Raw genomic sequence first — 16,955 nt, forward strand, 5'->3', positions numbered from 1 at the left:
TAAGCAATTGCATAGGGAAACCTTTCTTAATGCATTGTTTTGCAATAAGTGAGGTTGAATAATATAAATTAGTTAACTGCTAACTAATGCATTAAGTAATACACTTAGTAATGCATGGTAGTGTATATTAACATGTTTTTTAATACTTAAATAATGCTTAATTATGCATTAACTAACGTTAATAAAGGGTAATATTTCAAGCACAGATTGAGGACAATACAGGAAAAAAAACAATTATCAAACTCATGCAGACATAATGAAATGCAATGATTAGAGAATAACATTTAAAAAAACTAAAACAAAGAGATCGTTATGTTACATTTGATTCATTAAATATGGTAATTATTAGTTAAAGTCTAATAGAGTTTGATTGAGACAGAAGTGGGAAGAAGCAAACTTATATAATCTTACCCCAACTTAGTTATTTAATTTTACAGTTTTGCAAAGTTTTTGTAACCCGGTTCTGATCAGAATCTAATTATGCTTTTGTAAAACATGTATTAAAGAACACTGGAGTATTGCTCAACATTAAGAGTATTTTTTTTTCTTTTTATTCAGAACAGCAGCGTACTTTATGACACACATAAGGGGTGTCACTCCGTCTTTCTGTGACTTAAAACCAGGAGCGCGTGCTTCCTCCTTCATCATATAAGTGGAGGAGGGCATCTTCTTCCATAATAAACACAGAATCGAGATGATAATTATCTCCTACGATTATCTTTTTTAGCTTATTGGGATTTTATTGAGTCAGCTGATGCCATTTCTCCATGCAGGAGTAGCCAACAGGCCTTTTAACCTCAGCACCTCTTTGAAAGTTTAATACAATCGCCTTGAGTTGTCTGAAGTTTTGTGACAAACCGGAGGAGTCACGTGACTGCATAAAAAATCTGCAAATACGTTAAGGTGCGAGTAAAGAAACGAACATTTGCGGGGAAACACTGTATTAATCTTATTTGGGCAGTAGGTTGCAGAGGTAGGGTAGTCGACCCCTGATTAGATAATTGCAAGTTTGTATCCCACCTTGTCTGCCCAGGAGTTGAAGTCTCTTTGGGCAAGAAACTGAACCCCACATTGGCGCTTTGGGCCTTCTCACAAGGTAGAAAAGTCATTTTTACCATTTGAACTATCCAACATGGAGGAACATCAGCGACTCAGAATTTCTGAGTCAAACTAAAAAAAAAAACAAAAACAGTATTTACGGTAAAACAACCTTTTGATTGTGTATAAACCTGTCCGGTTAGCAGGGCCCACACATACAGCAGCTAAAAAAAACCCTCACGATCACCAAATCTGCAGCCCTGCTTAGTGACAGCTTATCCAGCTGCAATGTTTACTCTGAAAACACCAAAACAGAAGATAAATACTTCGGAAATGCCTCGCTGGTTGCATAGGCTGTGAGCGTTCTTCTCTAAATAGTGGACGAGTCACACATTAAGCACTTATTAAAAGCATTATCAAGCTCTGGTGATGGTGAGGAATGTGAGGTATGTCTGTCCGGTTCAGACAATCTTTCAGCTGTAAAGGTAAAACTTTTTCTCATCCCTGATAAATGAGAGCTTATAAAACATGGTTAGATGCTAATTACCTAACAGATTCAGAGTTGAGTTACCCATCTGTCCGAGTCCATTATTAACAAACCACTAGATTCCTACGTAACTGTAGCAAATACTGAGGGGCGCTGAGGAATTTCACAAAGTGATGGAACTAGTGGCAGCACCAAGTCATGTGCAACTGAGTTGTATTCCTTAAAGAAAAATAAATAATTCAAGAACTGCATTTTAAAAAACACCACCTACTTTCAAGAATAGTGGGCCGCTTCTTCTGCCGCATCTTTTTAAACTTCCCTCTGAAATCTCTGGATGGGAATGGATCCAGCGGTGAGCTGGCGAGGTGGCCCCGGACAGCCTCATCCAGCCCCTCAGAACAATCCGTTTCACTCTCGGCCACTTCTCTCACTGCACTTTCCTCTGAAGACATGTTAGATGATAGGCTCCCTGTTTCATTCTCCTGAAAGAGTCATTTGAAGCCGTGCCAAATTTTCCCACCTTCTTTTTTTTTTTTTTTTGCTGCTCAGGATTTAATTTCTCCCTTAAAAACTTCCTCATCTGAGTGGAGCTGAAGATTTCAGCTGTGTGGAGATGTAAACCAACCAGCTTCAGTCCCCTAATATGTTTGAACCCCTGCACTTGTCAGGGCAGTTCAACAGCTTACAGTAACAGTCATGAATTGAGTCGGTATTGAATTACTTCCACAGACCCTCCTCTTTTAGCAAAAAAAGGGCAGGAGGCAGAGAGGAGAGGGCGGGAATAGGCACGAGAGAGCCTGTTCTGACAGCTACAACATCCTTGCCTTCTGTGTGCTCATCAGTCCTGGATAAATATCATGTATTTGTAACTCAAAACAAACTTTTCTCGCTACCACCAGACATCGTATTTCCAAATGTGCTTGACAAATACACAGATTCTCCAAAAAACATGATATTGCAACCCAAAAACATCTTTCTATTTGAAATTTATCTCTGTTTGACGAATGTTGTGCATACATAAGAAACATTTTTTGCACTCAGTTTGTGGCTCACGTTGCAACTTCAGCTGCTGAAGTGAGCACAAAGTGGACACACCTTCAACAAAAACCAGTTTTTCCAAGTCTGACCTACATCTGCAGGACAAACAGCCACTGTATCCCAAGTAACTTATAGGCGTTTTCTTTTTTAGGCAGCAGTTAGTTAGCATCAAACTGTGGGAAAAGTACGTCTACAGTTTCGTTCCTTTGGCTTTTTTATTTTTCTGATCAAATCAACATGAACATAAAATATCTACTGATATATTTGCAGATTTAATGGAAAAAAGCTGATTTAATTTCCACATTAAATTACATTTTTACCTGCAACCTTTTAGTCTATTTAAGTGTACTACAAGTATACTTAGTCTATTGTAAAAGTGAGACAGTATAGTTTAAGCTTTCTTTTTATTTGCTATCTAAATTTTGTAAACTTAATTTTTTTATAATTTACTCTGAAGATGTATTTAGTTACTATTTTTCCTACACTACACATACAAGGTCTATAGTATATTTGCTATATTTATACTCAAATGTACTTGAAACTTCAAGTATACTACTTTTTGTGAACGAAACTGTTTAACATTAAGATACTTGTATATACCAGGTTGTTTAGCCTCCTTAGCCATTAATATATATAACTTTTGAAGTGTTCATATTTATCCAGTTTAAGGAAAGTACAATAAAAATCTGGGGACTCGTGTTCCAATGATTACTGTGCCCCAAGATTTCACAGTGATAGTGCGCCCTCTAGTGACAAAATCTCCAATAACTTCTGAAGATGAGAACTCAAAATTTAGCCCACATTTTCTCAATATTAAGACATGCATTAATCTAAAAAATGTAAGTTTTTCTTTTCTAAGAGGAAAATATATAATTGTAAAAAAATGTTTTTTTTTTGTCCTAATTTATTTTTAAAAAGCCAAAAACACAAATATATTAACTTTCACTAACAATTCCTTACTATTTTTTTAGGTTAAGAAAAATTGTGTAGTAAAAACTGTTCTTTTCTTGTAAACATCCTTACTTTACTTTTTATATTATTATTATTATAACATAAATAACGTTTTTGTAAGGATAAACATAAAAAAATGTTTTTTTTACATTAAATTGAACATTTTTGTGATTACAAGAACAGCCTGTGCGATACTGCAAAACACAGCAGAAATTGCAATAAATATTTACCTTAAATGCTTACAGAAATGCTAAACTACAAATCATAAAGAATTTTTTAGACATTTGACCAATCGGATGGACCCCTTTTATGTTAGATGCCCATGTTCTAGGTAGATGAGGGGAATTTGATGAATAATTCCTGTTATTTTGACTTTTATTTAAATAAAACTGTACCTGCTACATGGAAATGATAGTTTTTGTTTTGTTCATGTATCCCATATCGCCATGCCAATGTAAATCACTAATATTGCAAATTTAAGCATATCGTGCACCCCTACTTTTTAAATATTGTCATTGACTGATAAATATGATCATTTACTTTTATAATAAATATCTCTAAGATACAACATAAATTATGTTCCTTTATTTTTTAAGATGTAAGACAAAAATATGATTTTTAAAGTCTGTCTTTTCTAGTTGTGACTCTTTCTCTTGTGTCTCAGCATGAACTGGAAATGAGGCTGAAGTCAGGGTGGCTGCTGAAACCCACACCCTCTGGTGGAGCCAGAGGGCTGTTTCCATGGTGAGACACTTTTGGGTTGGCACTGGCAGAGCAGAACAAAATGAATAATTGATGGATGTCAGGTCCTAATGTTAGCACAAATGGTTGGAAGGTTAATTCCACCAATGCCCAAGGACTGCGGACCGCCATAATTCTGCATAAATGAAAGAGAACTCTGAGGGAGCGGACGCTGGATTCACATGGGTGCTGACCGACACTTTTTCAATTTAATAAGCTTAATTATCCATGTTTGTGTATGAAATAGTCACCAAAGTCAATTTTCTTTATTTTTTTACATTATATGTTCAGATAAAAAAAGCAGCGTTGGTCCACTGTACAGATAGTTGCCTAAGCGTTTCCACACTCCCACTGTTACCTGGAACAGTTTTGCATTTTAAACGCCAAGCTGTCAAACTTTAACAGCTTTTACAGCCTTTTCTAATAGAAAAATTTCCACAGTTTTCAACATAAGCAGTTCTAGCTGCTAAAGAAAAACAAATAAAATAGAAACGGCCAGGATCAACAGCGAGTAATTATTCACTGGGTCACCTATTCTGTACAATATTCTAGTCAGCACACAAAAGGACCATTCAAGGGCTGCAAACAAGTCAACAAATGGCACCTGTTCCCCGCTCTGCCTGCCTATTATCAGGCTGATGAGGGAGGAGCTTCACGCTGAACACATGCAGCCACTGTGGCCTCAGAGAAGAGAAAAGATGAGGTGAACGTCGAGCCTCTCCAGTTACAGAGGAGGACACTCTTCTAGATCTCTTCCTGACTCAAGAGGTTTGTCTTACTTTGAAGCCTTGTTGATACTTTTATCAAGAACATCTAACATTTTTAACTGTGTGGAATCATAAACACCAAAGATGGATAAAAAAAAAATGTTAAAAACATGGAGCTGGAAAAGGTTAGAAAAGTTAAAATGTAAGACTTTTTTAAATTAATAAAAATAGTAATCAATGTAAAGAACTTCTATATGACTTTGCACTTCAACTTTTTTTCCTAACTTATACAAAAACAAGACGATATTAATGCTAGGAAAGTGTGCTTTTGTTTTAGGCTAGTTTAGAGAAAAATAGAAAATAATTTTGAGATTATTTTCTCATTCTTTAAAAATAATTATTTATCACTAAAACATTAAAACTCACAATTATGTGCTCAAAACTCACTCATTTTGTTTAGCAACAAATTAAACTTAGTTCAAATCAACTTTTTGCTGCAACTTTAAATATATAACTTTGGTAAAAACTGAACCAAAGCAGGAAATAAGTATCACAAAGTTAAAAATTTACATTTAAGAGTTTCTTAAATTGATAAAAACAGAGACATCAGTGTGAAGAGCATTTTGAGGACAATTATTTTATTTTCTGCCTGACTAGGCTTTGCATAAAGCGGTGGGCAATGCGGCTGAAGTTGTATTTATTAGTTTTCTTTTGAGACTTAAGACAAATAAGAAAATAATTTAAACAATTTTTATGAGATCAACATTTATTTCAAAATTTAAGTTCAAATACAGTCATTATCCATCATTCAGGCCTTATGTTTGCAGAGAGAGATCACCATGCAGGTGAGAGGTAAGGTCACCCTGAACAGGTGAGCTCTCCATCTCTGAGATCATTTTTTATAGATATATCTGGAAGAAAAGTCTTTTAAAAATTAAAGCTTTTTTTTAAATGATTTTAATATTTTAATGTTTCCATTCACCTTTGTTTTATTGCAACATTTCTATAAATATAGCATGAATATGGAGAAGTGGGTTGATTAAAGATTAACCTTTCAGTTTGACAGCAGCATGGACTTTGGAATTACTTTACAATTCAAAAACATGCCAGGTAAAAAGGAGAAGAAAAAAACATTTAGATAAAACGCATTTAATACAACATATTTAGCTATATTGTTTGCTTAAAAACTGCCAACTTAGACCAATAAAAACAAAGTATTTCGGTGTATTTTTAAATGAGTCTGAAGCAACCAGCAAAATTCAGAAAGTTTGATAAATACCTTCGACGTCGGGAGGCTTTATTTATCTAACTCCATCCTAACTTCTGAGGTGAATCCGAGCGTGAGTCCGTCCTGAGGAAGAATCGTTTCTCTGGGGATGCACGCGGCTGCGTCCCGCGCGCTCCCTCCATCCGCGCAGACTCCGCCCCCTCCCTCCCGGCCGCTCCTCCTGAATTATGAAAAACAAGGCGAGCTTCGGCTTTCTTCAATCTGCGTGTTGACCTCGTTCTGGGGCATTTGAGCCGCTTTGAAGCACATCTGCTGCCCCACAAAAGCCTCAACAGGCTCCGTACAATCAGCTGGCATCACAACACAGATTGCTTCTGCATCATTGGAGCTTATGAGTAGCTTAAATATAAAACAAGTCAATGTTTTCAATTTTCTTACAGTTTATTAGAGCCTCATTATTATATCTGTGTATTTAAACTAAAATATTTTTTTTCTCTGTGTGACCCAGATTTTTTCTGTTAAAATTTTACCTTAAATGTATAATTCTTTACACCTGCATTCTAACTGAATGGCTCACAAAAAAAGTATTTCATTTAATTAATTAATTAATTTATGCTCTAACAAAGCCTATATAGTGAGCAGGAATTAATTAATGTATTCAAAAAAACGACAGTTCAGGAAGCTGAAACTTTCTATTGTGCAAAAAAAATCTGTCAACGTCAGCATAAAAGTCATAGGAAAACATGAAATTAAACAAAAAAAAGTATATAACTAACTCAATCAAAAGTCACAAAAATCTGTAAGATAACTATAAAGAGACAGTTTAAAATCAAAACAATGATTTAAATCAGATAACAAAGTTTGTCATCATTGTACCATATAACCTAAAAAATGCCAATCGGTGCAAATGCAGCAATCATACATAAAGTATGTGTGTAGTTATCTATTACTATACATTGCTATGTTATGTACGAAAACATAATATGAGTAAATCAATTGATATGAAGCTATATCTGTGCTATATTCTCTATATATTTTATGTCTCACAGAGACAGTATTTTATTTTTTAATATTAAGAATGTTCATGGTTAATGGATAAAAAACTGTTAAGTTAAGCCATGTAATAAATAAACCATAATAAATGCCAAAATAGTCTAAAAAGCTACCAGAATGTCATTATTACTTTCAACTTTACTACACTCTGACTCCATATAATATAAAGCAATGACTAATCGACAATTAAATTAGTCGTCGACTATTTTAATAGCCGATTAGTCGTTGATTAGTCGACTAGTCGTGGTAGCCCTATAGCCTCTAGTGGAATGATAATGCACTGCACAGTAGAAAACATGAACTAAGTCACATACAATGGGTTTTTAAGGATTGTTTTAATTATGCTAATGAGATGGGGGGTCTCAGAATTATTTGTATCAAAAATGATACAAATGGTTATACAGGGTTAAGCCCAAAAAGGGTCTTTGAAACTTGCGTAACTACGCATGAATGCGAGTTTTTTGAAGCCATAAACACTCACGTACATAGACTTTTTTGTAACTGGAGAGGGTGGTGTGAACGTAGCTTCAAATGTGAAGATCTTCATTTTTGGAAGAAGGGCGCCAAGGATCTAAAGCTATTTCTTCTGCGCCACTATGCAGTTGGATATTCTCAATGCAGCACTAGTAAATGGACGCCACGGTCTCTGAGAGACATTATTCACTCACCACTGCTCTGTATTATGACTCTGCCATTCCAGAACAATACAACAAGCCTCTGTATTAAACTATATTATCAAATCGTGAATGGTTACACTTTAACAGCACTTACTGCCTTGGTTCCAAAAAGTAGTTGAAGCTCTTTTTACCAGATCTGCCAAAAAGGACTGTAAACAATTCTGTCATTCAGAAACTCCTATTTTTTTTTACAAGTTCACTAAAGCTTGGAATGAGTTACCACAAGTCGTCAGATCTAAAGCATAATTAAGTCTTTTTAAAATGACTCTCATTTAATTGACAAATACAAGTGTTGCCACTGAAATAACATTTCAAGACTTCCTTATACTGCTTCTTGTACTTGCATGTACATTACTTTCATGGTTGTATGTTTTTGTCTTGTTTTGTGTGATGTACTGTATGTCAGGTGCTGAAAAACTGTTTAAAACTGATTTTTTAAAATCAAATTAAACTCAAATAAATTCTTCCTCCATCCATTGAAAGGTGAGTCTCTACTGGGCCTTTTTCATGGGCTCAGAGGTGGTTGTGCTTAAAGTCAGGCCCTCCTCTATCTTGGCATTATCTAGCCGCTCTACACAGTCTGGAAATTGGAGTAATCTCTCTCCCTCTTCCTGTAATCAATGATCAACTCACTGATTGGTGGTGTTGAGGAAACAGTTATCATTCTTCCACCACCATAAGAGCGTCTCTCCCCCTCCCAATATGAGTCCCACCATCATTTGAAAACGTCACTACATTGTTTCTAGAGAGCAGCGGTGCCATTGTGGGTGCAAAGAGTTTGGAGCAGGGGCTCAGAACGCCTCTCTGTTGGGCTGTAGAGATGTGTCGTCCACTCCTGACTGCCATCAGACAGAAAGCTATTAATCCATGTACTGCTGAAGTATGAAAGTCACACATCCACAAGTTTATTGGGGGTATGATGTACACACTGAGCTATAATCCACAAGGACCATCCAAACATGGCGGCCTTGCTTCTCAGGTGGAAAAAGGCAGCATGGAGCCCTGTAGAGACAGCATCCTGATCTGCTTCTGCTGGAGACAAGTTCAGCAGGAGTCTCAAAGTATACTTGAATGAAAGGGGGAAAAAAACTGTTATTGTTCAGTGCAGTTAATACTTCTCCTAGCATAAGGCCACAAAATATTTACAATTTATGTAAAAGTAGGACAAAATCAAACAGGATGAAGATAACTTCACTTTGATGCAAACACATTTTATATTGACATAAAGTTCAAGGATCAATAAATACCAGAAACTTGAATTTTTGCTCTTTGCCAAGAAAATTAGCTTTTATACAATTCCAGAGTCAGAGACTAATTTATAGATTAAGGCAAATGAGACTAACTTCAATATATACAAAATAAACAGGACCTTTTTCAAGCAAAAATAACAAATAAAAAATTATCAGAAACTAAAACCAATATATATATACACACTGAGATGCATCCCATTTCACAAAAAAACAAAAAAAAAACAACAAAAAACAAAAAAAATCTATTGGGAACAAAAGACAACATTGATCAAGTATGTTAAGAACACTCGCTTGGGTCTTTTTTACATTGCAAAACATTTGTAAGAATACCCCGGAAATAATTAAACAAACCACTTCAAAGCAATAATTCTATGTTTTTACCTTGTGCTAAAACAAAAAAAAAAGTTAAATGTAAGTTCTTCAGAATTTCTCACGTTTTTTTTTTACTTGTTAGGGTAAAAACAAAACAACAAAACTAATTTGGTCCAGCTCTTGCATTTGGTTTGTATTAAGACTGCCGTCATTTTCTATTTTGAGCCAAAGCTTGTAAACAAACCATGTGAATAAAGATCTCTTCAGTTATTGGCCAGGAACTATGATGGCAGGGAAAAGCTAACATGGGAGTCTTGGGATTTAGGGTCCTTGTCGGTATAGTTCATTTTTTTAAACTTCATATTTCACAAGCCAATACTGAACGTCTGTACCAATGTCGGGTACAACACTTTTTACTGGCGGTTATGGTACGGTGGAGCCATGCTGTGAGGCAATTACTGGTAAAATGATGTCTATGAAGGTACGCTAAGTGTTTGTAACATATAGATTGTTGGGAAAACAGTGTGAGAAACAATGTTTATCACATTAAAAGCTGCTTCAATGAGCTTGCATTCATCCGACCACATTTCTATGAGTTGCTGTGTCTCATCATTGTGGTGTTTCAGCATTGTTTTTTAAGAAAATTATGTTAAGGAACTACAAGGCAGCTTTTAGGATGATGTTAAAGTAGCACCAGGTACCTGCCGCATAACGAGACACAGAAAAGCATGTAAAAAGCGTTTTCCACTGTGTTAAAATAAACTTTTCAACAAATAAACAGTTGGAACCATTGTACATCTGCTTGCAACTCATCGCTTCATTCCTACTCTGCTTACATCCCTTAATGGCCAGGTACAGAGGCCGCTTTGGTCCAGTTGTTCCACTCCAAGCATATTTAGATGGAAAAAACTCAGAGTAAACTGGAACTCAATTAGAACCCACCTCGAAAGATGGGTCCATGACTGTTTCCTGGGCCCGGACCAGGGTCCAGTTGGATGTATTTAGATCGAAAATTTGTTCCGGATTATCGGGGGAGACAAACTCTGGTTCACTTTAAGCAAACCAAATGTTTGTAGTCTGAATACCCCCTACATTTCCTCTTAACCCTTTAGTTTGTATTTAAATCTCATTGAACTGCTCTGTGTATCAACTAAAAATGTCCTGCACTCATAAGGTCACCTTCTTAAAAGAGTTCATGCACTGGCAACGTCTCCCAATGTAGCTTCCCAAGACACGTTTCCAGACGAAAACAAAAATAAAAGGCACTAAACGAAAACACAGAACAGCATAAAATATATTTTGGAAGTATTTCCTATTTTTTAAAATACAATTCTTTTTAAGAAATGTATACATTCCCACAGTTTATACTATAAAAAAAACTATATGAGATGTAGAATTATAATTTCTTTGCACCAAGAGGTTCAGATTGAGTAAAATGCAACATATTTAAACATGAAATCTTCACAAAATAACAGGAATTTAAGCCACCAATGAATATCAAGTAGAATATGATCTCATTTGAGACTTATTTTGCAGAGCGAATGTGCTTTTAACCCTCAGAATAAGGATATGGATTCAAATCCAGCAGATGGCGTCAAAGAACACGATTTCTCCAAGAGCTGGAGGATTCCTGTGCACACACTAAAGTTTGTCAGGGCTTAACATTCACTCTGCAAAATAAGATTAAACCCCACGCACTATCGGACACAATAAATGATTTCTAGAAGGGTCTGTTGACAGACACGGATGTTGATTTGTGCATGTGTCGTCCACCGCCAGGCCTCTGAACTCTGGCGCGTTGCTGTTTTACCACTCAGAGGGAACATGGTTCTGATTCAAGGTGATAGCCTGCCCAAGAGCTCAGTCCAGATGAGAATAAGAAAATTGTCTTGTCATCCGCATGCACACATCACAGCTGATCACAATGACAGCTGAACACCAGAGAGCAGCTGAACACCAGGTGCACTGGGATAGAAAGCATTGAAAACATACCTCGCTACTCCGAATAAACACATGGTTTAAGATATTTGAAATGATCAGTCTATTCTAAAAATACAAAAGTTGGTGAATTTCTATTTAAACTTGAATAAAATATATTTTTTATTCGGTTTTCTAAAAAAAAGCCAAGTGTTTCTTGCTGGTTTCCATTGGTGGTTCTGTTAAGCAACTCAACGGTGAAATAACGTGTCAATGCCGCCACAAAAAAAGAGGAATTTTCCAACACGGCAACATAACTCATATCTGCTGCTGCTCTGGCCTGATTTGCTCTCAGGTCTGATTTCATCCTGGTGGAGTAAAAAGTTCAGCATTAAGAGGGATGTGTATGGCTGTCACATCGCTGCGCTTTGATGCCCATGAAGGTGGTTCTCAGCTGAGATGAAAGCGTGCTAGCCAATTAAAAATAAGTTTTCATAACAAGCTGTGAAAGATGCAGCCCACAAATATATGAGGAAGTTACATTTTCTTCAAAGTAAGAGCTTTTTTTTCTTTTTGCACTTGAGTTTCGGTGCTTTCTTGACACGTTTCAGCAGGGTTATGTGGTGCCTAAAACCTCTGCTTCATCTCCGTATTGACAGAAATCTTGCTGCAGAACAAAAGGTTTTATCTAGAAGCTCACCAGTCCAGGAGACTCGTGAGTCATTCTTGGTCTCAGTCGATGTAGAGACAAAGTCTGTTTCTGAAACATTTGAGTTACAACACAACTGACTGGTCCCTCACAGAGAAGGCAGTTGATCAGGCAGAAGGCACTGAAGCGGCAGTTCGGCCGGAGAGTGGATCAAAAAATCTGTCTTGCGTGGATGCTCTGACTGCAGGCTTTGGACTGGGCTGCACAGTTTTACAAATAATATTGATGGAGGTACAGATGGGCTGCACAGCTTCAATGGGCTGTGCTGGGTATTTGAACAAGGGCACAGGAACATTTGGCAGCCACAGACCTGTGATGGTTGTATTATACTAAAGCAGATGGATGGTGTGTCAGATTTGTCTTTTTTCAACATATTCTTTGGATTCAGTGAATAGTTCTGAAGACATGCTGAAAAAATCCATCACAAATAATAATAATAATAATAATAAACATATATGGGAAATTCTATATTTAAGCCAAGTAATGAGAAACGAAAACTTAAATTAATATTTATTAAAGCAAATTTAATGATTATGTCAAAGCTGTAATAAGTTTCCAAGAGTATGATTAAACTAAAGATGAGGTGATTAGCAAAAAACAAATTTCCATTTGGAAAAAGTTGAATTTGTAATTTTTTAAGGCTAATAGTCTGCTGAATGTATTTTTTCCCCCAGAAAGACAATACAAGTTAGAGCCTCCACATGTTCTAGGTTTGGAAAATTAGATTTTTCTATATCAAATTGATCTTTACTCAAAAACTTGACATACATTTGTCAAACTGAACTTTATTTTTTAAAGTAACTGTTATATTTTTGGGCACAAAAAAACTGTTGTCAGATAGTTTTTTTATATCAGAAACTGTGATTTTGTAATGAAAAATTTATATTTGAGTATTTTGACAGTGCGACCTAACCCGAGTGATGTGCATGCTTAAAAAAGGATTAAAGAATTATCTTGAGTACTTATTAGTAAAGTTTAAATATTCTCTAAATTCATATTTGGAAGCATAAAAACTACTAATACAGAAAAAACTACAGTAACACTGGTCAAGGAGTGGTCGTATATATATATATATATATATATATATATATATATATATATATATATATATAAGTAAATAGGTTAAAATACATCCTATTTGCACAAGAAGATATAGAGCAATGCAAAAACACCAAACATGCTTTAAAAAGTCAAAGAAATCACACAATAATAAAAAATAATATTACATCTGCACACCGTAAACTGTATGTGGATGTGCAGCATCAGATTTTGTGGTGGCAGCAGACAGCAACCCAGTGGCGGGTCGGTGGTTTGATTTCCAGCCTCCGCAGTCCACCTGTCAACATGTCTAAGACACCAACCCCCCACACTGCCCACAATGCATTTGCAGGTGTGTGTGTGACCATATGACAGCAGAAAAAGCAAAGAAAAAAAAATGAACTGGATGAACTAAAAAGTCCTGTGAAGGTTGTTGACAGTGTAAAAGGGTTTTCCAGCAGTCAGAAAGTTTAATAAAAAAAGTTAGAAATGTCAAATCTAAAAGAGGGATTTTGAAAGACACTGTATGTCTGTTTTAAAGAAAGACTCACAAAAACTCATTTATGTATTTTTGACAATTAAATGTACAGAGTTGCAAAGACTCACTGCGATGAAAATTGTGTTTTTTTTACATGTTTTTCCAGAATTTTTCTGAAGATAGAGGACATATATAAAGAAAATTAATCTCAAAATGGCATTTCTACATATTTCAATTTGTTGGGAATTAAGAGGTGATCCAAAAATGCTATTTCTAACTTATTTATTACACAGAAAATACACTGCACCACTGGTCCTGGGGGAGCCGCAAGGTTCGAACTCTCAGCAACGTAAAAGGGAAGGGGGTGGGGTTACTCCGCATCAGAAGTCCCGCCCACAACTCAGAGGCCAATTTTTAATGAATTATTGTTGTTCTGGACAAACTCTATCCAAAAGAATGACAGTTTTTTTTATTTTATTTTAGGCTAAAAACGGCATATCCCAAAAATGCCGCTGCACGATGACTTAAGTTCCAGTTTTTCAGCAAATTCGGCAGGTGGCTGCCATTGGTATTCGTAATCAGGAGGCGGCAGTCATAGTTTCAGTCTGTGGCCGCCCAGGCACATTTGGAGGTTGAGCGGTGACAGCCAGTGACAGACGGGTGGCAGGAAGGCATCAGCAGGATAATTGACTGATGGGAGGGTCCCCAAAGGGCCCAAAATCATTTGATGATCCACCAATATCTAACTGTCACCTTCCAGCCACCCCCCTCTCCTAGTGCTACCGTCCTACTGCCAGCGTCCGATTGTTAGAAATAGTTTGGTAGCGCAAGAGACATGTTGACATGGGGGTCTGGCGATGACCGGATGTCAATCTGGGGATCCCACCTACCATAAATCCAAATGGGAAGATGGTATTGAACTGCACAGAACTCATCATGGTGTTTATAGCACCACCTGCTTATTCAGGAGATACAGTTGATGCTGAGAAGAATACAGAACGCTGTGCTTTCTTGGAAGACGTGTCTAGAAATGTGTTAATTTCTAAAATTACAAGATTATAATTAATTAATATTACTCTTAAAATCTGAGTTGCCAATGACCAGTGGTGCAGAATAGCCCACTTTTTTTGTAGCCTGGATTATAGGGCGGTTAGTGGTACTTGACGTGGACGGCCGCCGTCCGGAAACATTTACAGATCATCCAATCAGAGCTGCTGAAGACCAGCAATCCAGTGGCTGCCCCGCAGTGACCTGATTTCACACTGTATTGAGCTCAGTGGCCGTGAGGTAGAGTGTCTGCCCTGAGACTGGAAAGTCATGAGTCAGGTCAAGCCCTACCAAAGACTCTAAAAATGGGACCTGATTGACATTCAGCGTTAAGGGATCGGATTGGGGGTCCCGAGTGCGGCTGTGTCTGTAGCTCACCGTTCCCCAAGTGATGGGTCATATGCGGAGAAAAAATTTCACACATCTAGGTGCATGACAAGACATGAGACTTTTTGACAGCTGCCTGACTACACTGTCTACATTCATGACCACACCTACAACTTTCAAAAACATCAGCGGGGGGCGGATACAAACTTGGAGATTCTGCCGATGCCTTCCCATCGCGTGGCAACAGTTGTATTTGTTACCATAGCATAAAAAAACCCCCACTGGAAATGCTTTTAAAATAGATCAAAATATAATTACAGTGGGGTTCTAAGGATGAATTAAGGGGATTTTTTTGTCACTCAGGGGAACCTGCGACACCTTCATACAACTTGTTCACAATGGGAACGCACACACTCAACCATCTGACTATTGACTGCCAGCAGTTCTCCAATCCCAGTTCAAAACCTGGAGGGAGTTCTTCCTTTAAATCTGTTGTGTCTTCTTGACCGTAGAGTGCACTTTAGATTTTTTCGAGTTGCTGATAAAAATTGCGTTTTAAAAGTAAGTGGAGACATTTAGATTTATAGTAGTCTTTATTTACAGACGCCTCAACATTTGCACGTTTTTTCNTTTTTTTTTTTTTTTTTTTTGGAGGTTGGTTTAAATGTTATCTTTTGTAGAACATTTTTCACTGAAAGCACTATATCTATAAGGTCTGCCATTTCTTAGTATGAAAGGACACAAACATACACTCAAGCTTTCAGCTTTTATCGAAATTGTACTCTAGGCTTTTTTTGACATTTTATGTGAAGGCGAACATTTTGAATGACAGCACATTTGATTGAACTGCAGGTCTGATGAAGTACATTCTCGTCCCACAAATGCGTTGCAATCAGAGGCAGAGTGCTCAAATACATAAATAAGACAGACACATAGGAAAAATGGCTGCATTCTAAACATGTTTTTAAAGAAGGACTTAAATCATTTTGTGTTACTTTCTGATCTATTTTTCAATGGAAAAAAAAACTTGTCATAAAATGTACATTTTTGGAATTAGATTAAAATTAATCGCTTTTTAAAATGTCTGTCATTCAAATTAAATGCAAATTCATTAGAAGATGGCAATCATTACAGAGTAAAACAAAAATAAAGCGTGTTACAAATTACTATATGCAAACAATATTTTCAATGTTTTTTTTTTTTTAATATTCCATACAAATGGCAGACAGCATTATTTTCACATCACTAACCATTAAAGTTTATAGTAAATCTTATTGATACTTCCTAAAGATAACAGTATTTTGTTCAAAAATTAAAAAAAACTTCATTCCACACAGCAGAGTTTCACAACATTTTACAGATTCTTAAGAACTGAAAATGGTCATTTGTTGAATTTGCTGCATTAGGAGGTTATATTTAATCAAATCTAAAGGTATTTCAATCAAAACATTTTAACATAGGACCCCATATTTAGTGGCAGCTTCACAATTCTTGCATCAATTGAGCTATTTAGAGAGTTTCTGCTTGAATCTTTGCAGGATGTCAGAATAGCCTCCCAGAGCTGCTGTTTGAGTTTGAACCGCCTCCACCCTCAGAGATGTTTTGCTTGAGGATGCTCCAAATGTTCTCAATAAGGTTGAGGTCAGGGTTGGATGGGAGGGGCACACTATCAGTTTATCTGCTTTTATGCCTATAGCGGCCAATGATTCAGAGGTATTCCTTGCAGCATGAGATGGTGCATTGCCATGCATGAAGATGATTTGGTTACAGAAAGGATGGCTCTTCTGTTTGCACCATGGAAGAAAGTGGTTAATCAGAAACTCCACATAATTGTCAGAGGTCATTTTGAAACCTTTAGGGGCCGGCCAGCTCTCTCCCCGTGATTGCAGCCCAAACCATGACTCTGCCACCTCCTTGCTGTCATTGCAGATTTGTTGGGAAATAGTGACCATCCACC

At 36.6% G+C, this 16,955-nt stretch overlaps 1 protein-coding gene across 5 annotated transcripts in view; it reads right to left on the reverse strand.

Annotated features, from left to right (window-relative positions):
* The window catches only part of frya (furry homolog a (Drosophila)), a 59,055-nt gene extending 52,626 nt beyond the window's left edge, over window positions 1–6,429 (reverse strand). For 2 of the 5 annotated variants that reach the window (XM_024277332.2, XM_024277331.2), the window contains exon 1: window positions 1,797–2,441. In XM_024277332.2, the coding sequence (XP_024133100.1) occupies window positions 1,797–1,977 (181 nt within the window). In that variant the 5' untranslated portion in view covers window positions 1,978–2,441. Of the gene's footprint in view, window positions 1–1,796; window positions 2,450–6,241 lie in introns of those variants that run through there. The other 3 variants (XR_002919805.2, XM_024277336.2, XM_024277330.2) reach the window with 3 other exon arrangements.
* Between the last annotated feature and the right edge of the window lie 10,526 nt (window positions 6,430–16,955).

This window comes from Oryzias melastigma, linkage group LG13, assembly GCF_002922805.2.
Source record: "Oryzias melastigma strain HK-1 linkage group LG13, ASM292280v2, whole genome shotgun sequence".
In the NCBI taxonomy this organism is placed as follows: Eukaryota; Metazoa; Chordata; class Actinopteri; order Beloniformes; family Adrianichthyidae; genus Oryzias; species Oryzias melastigma.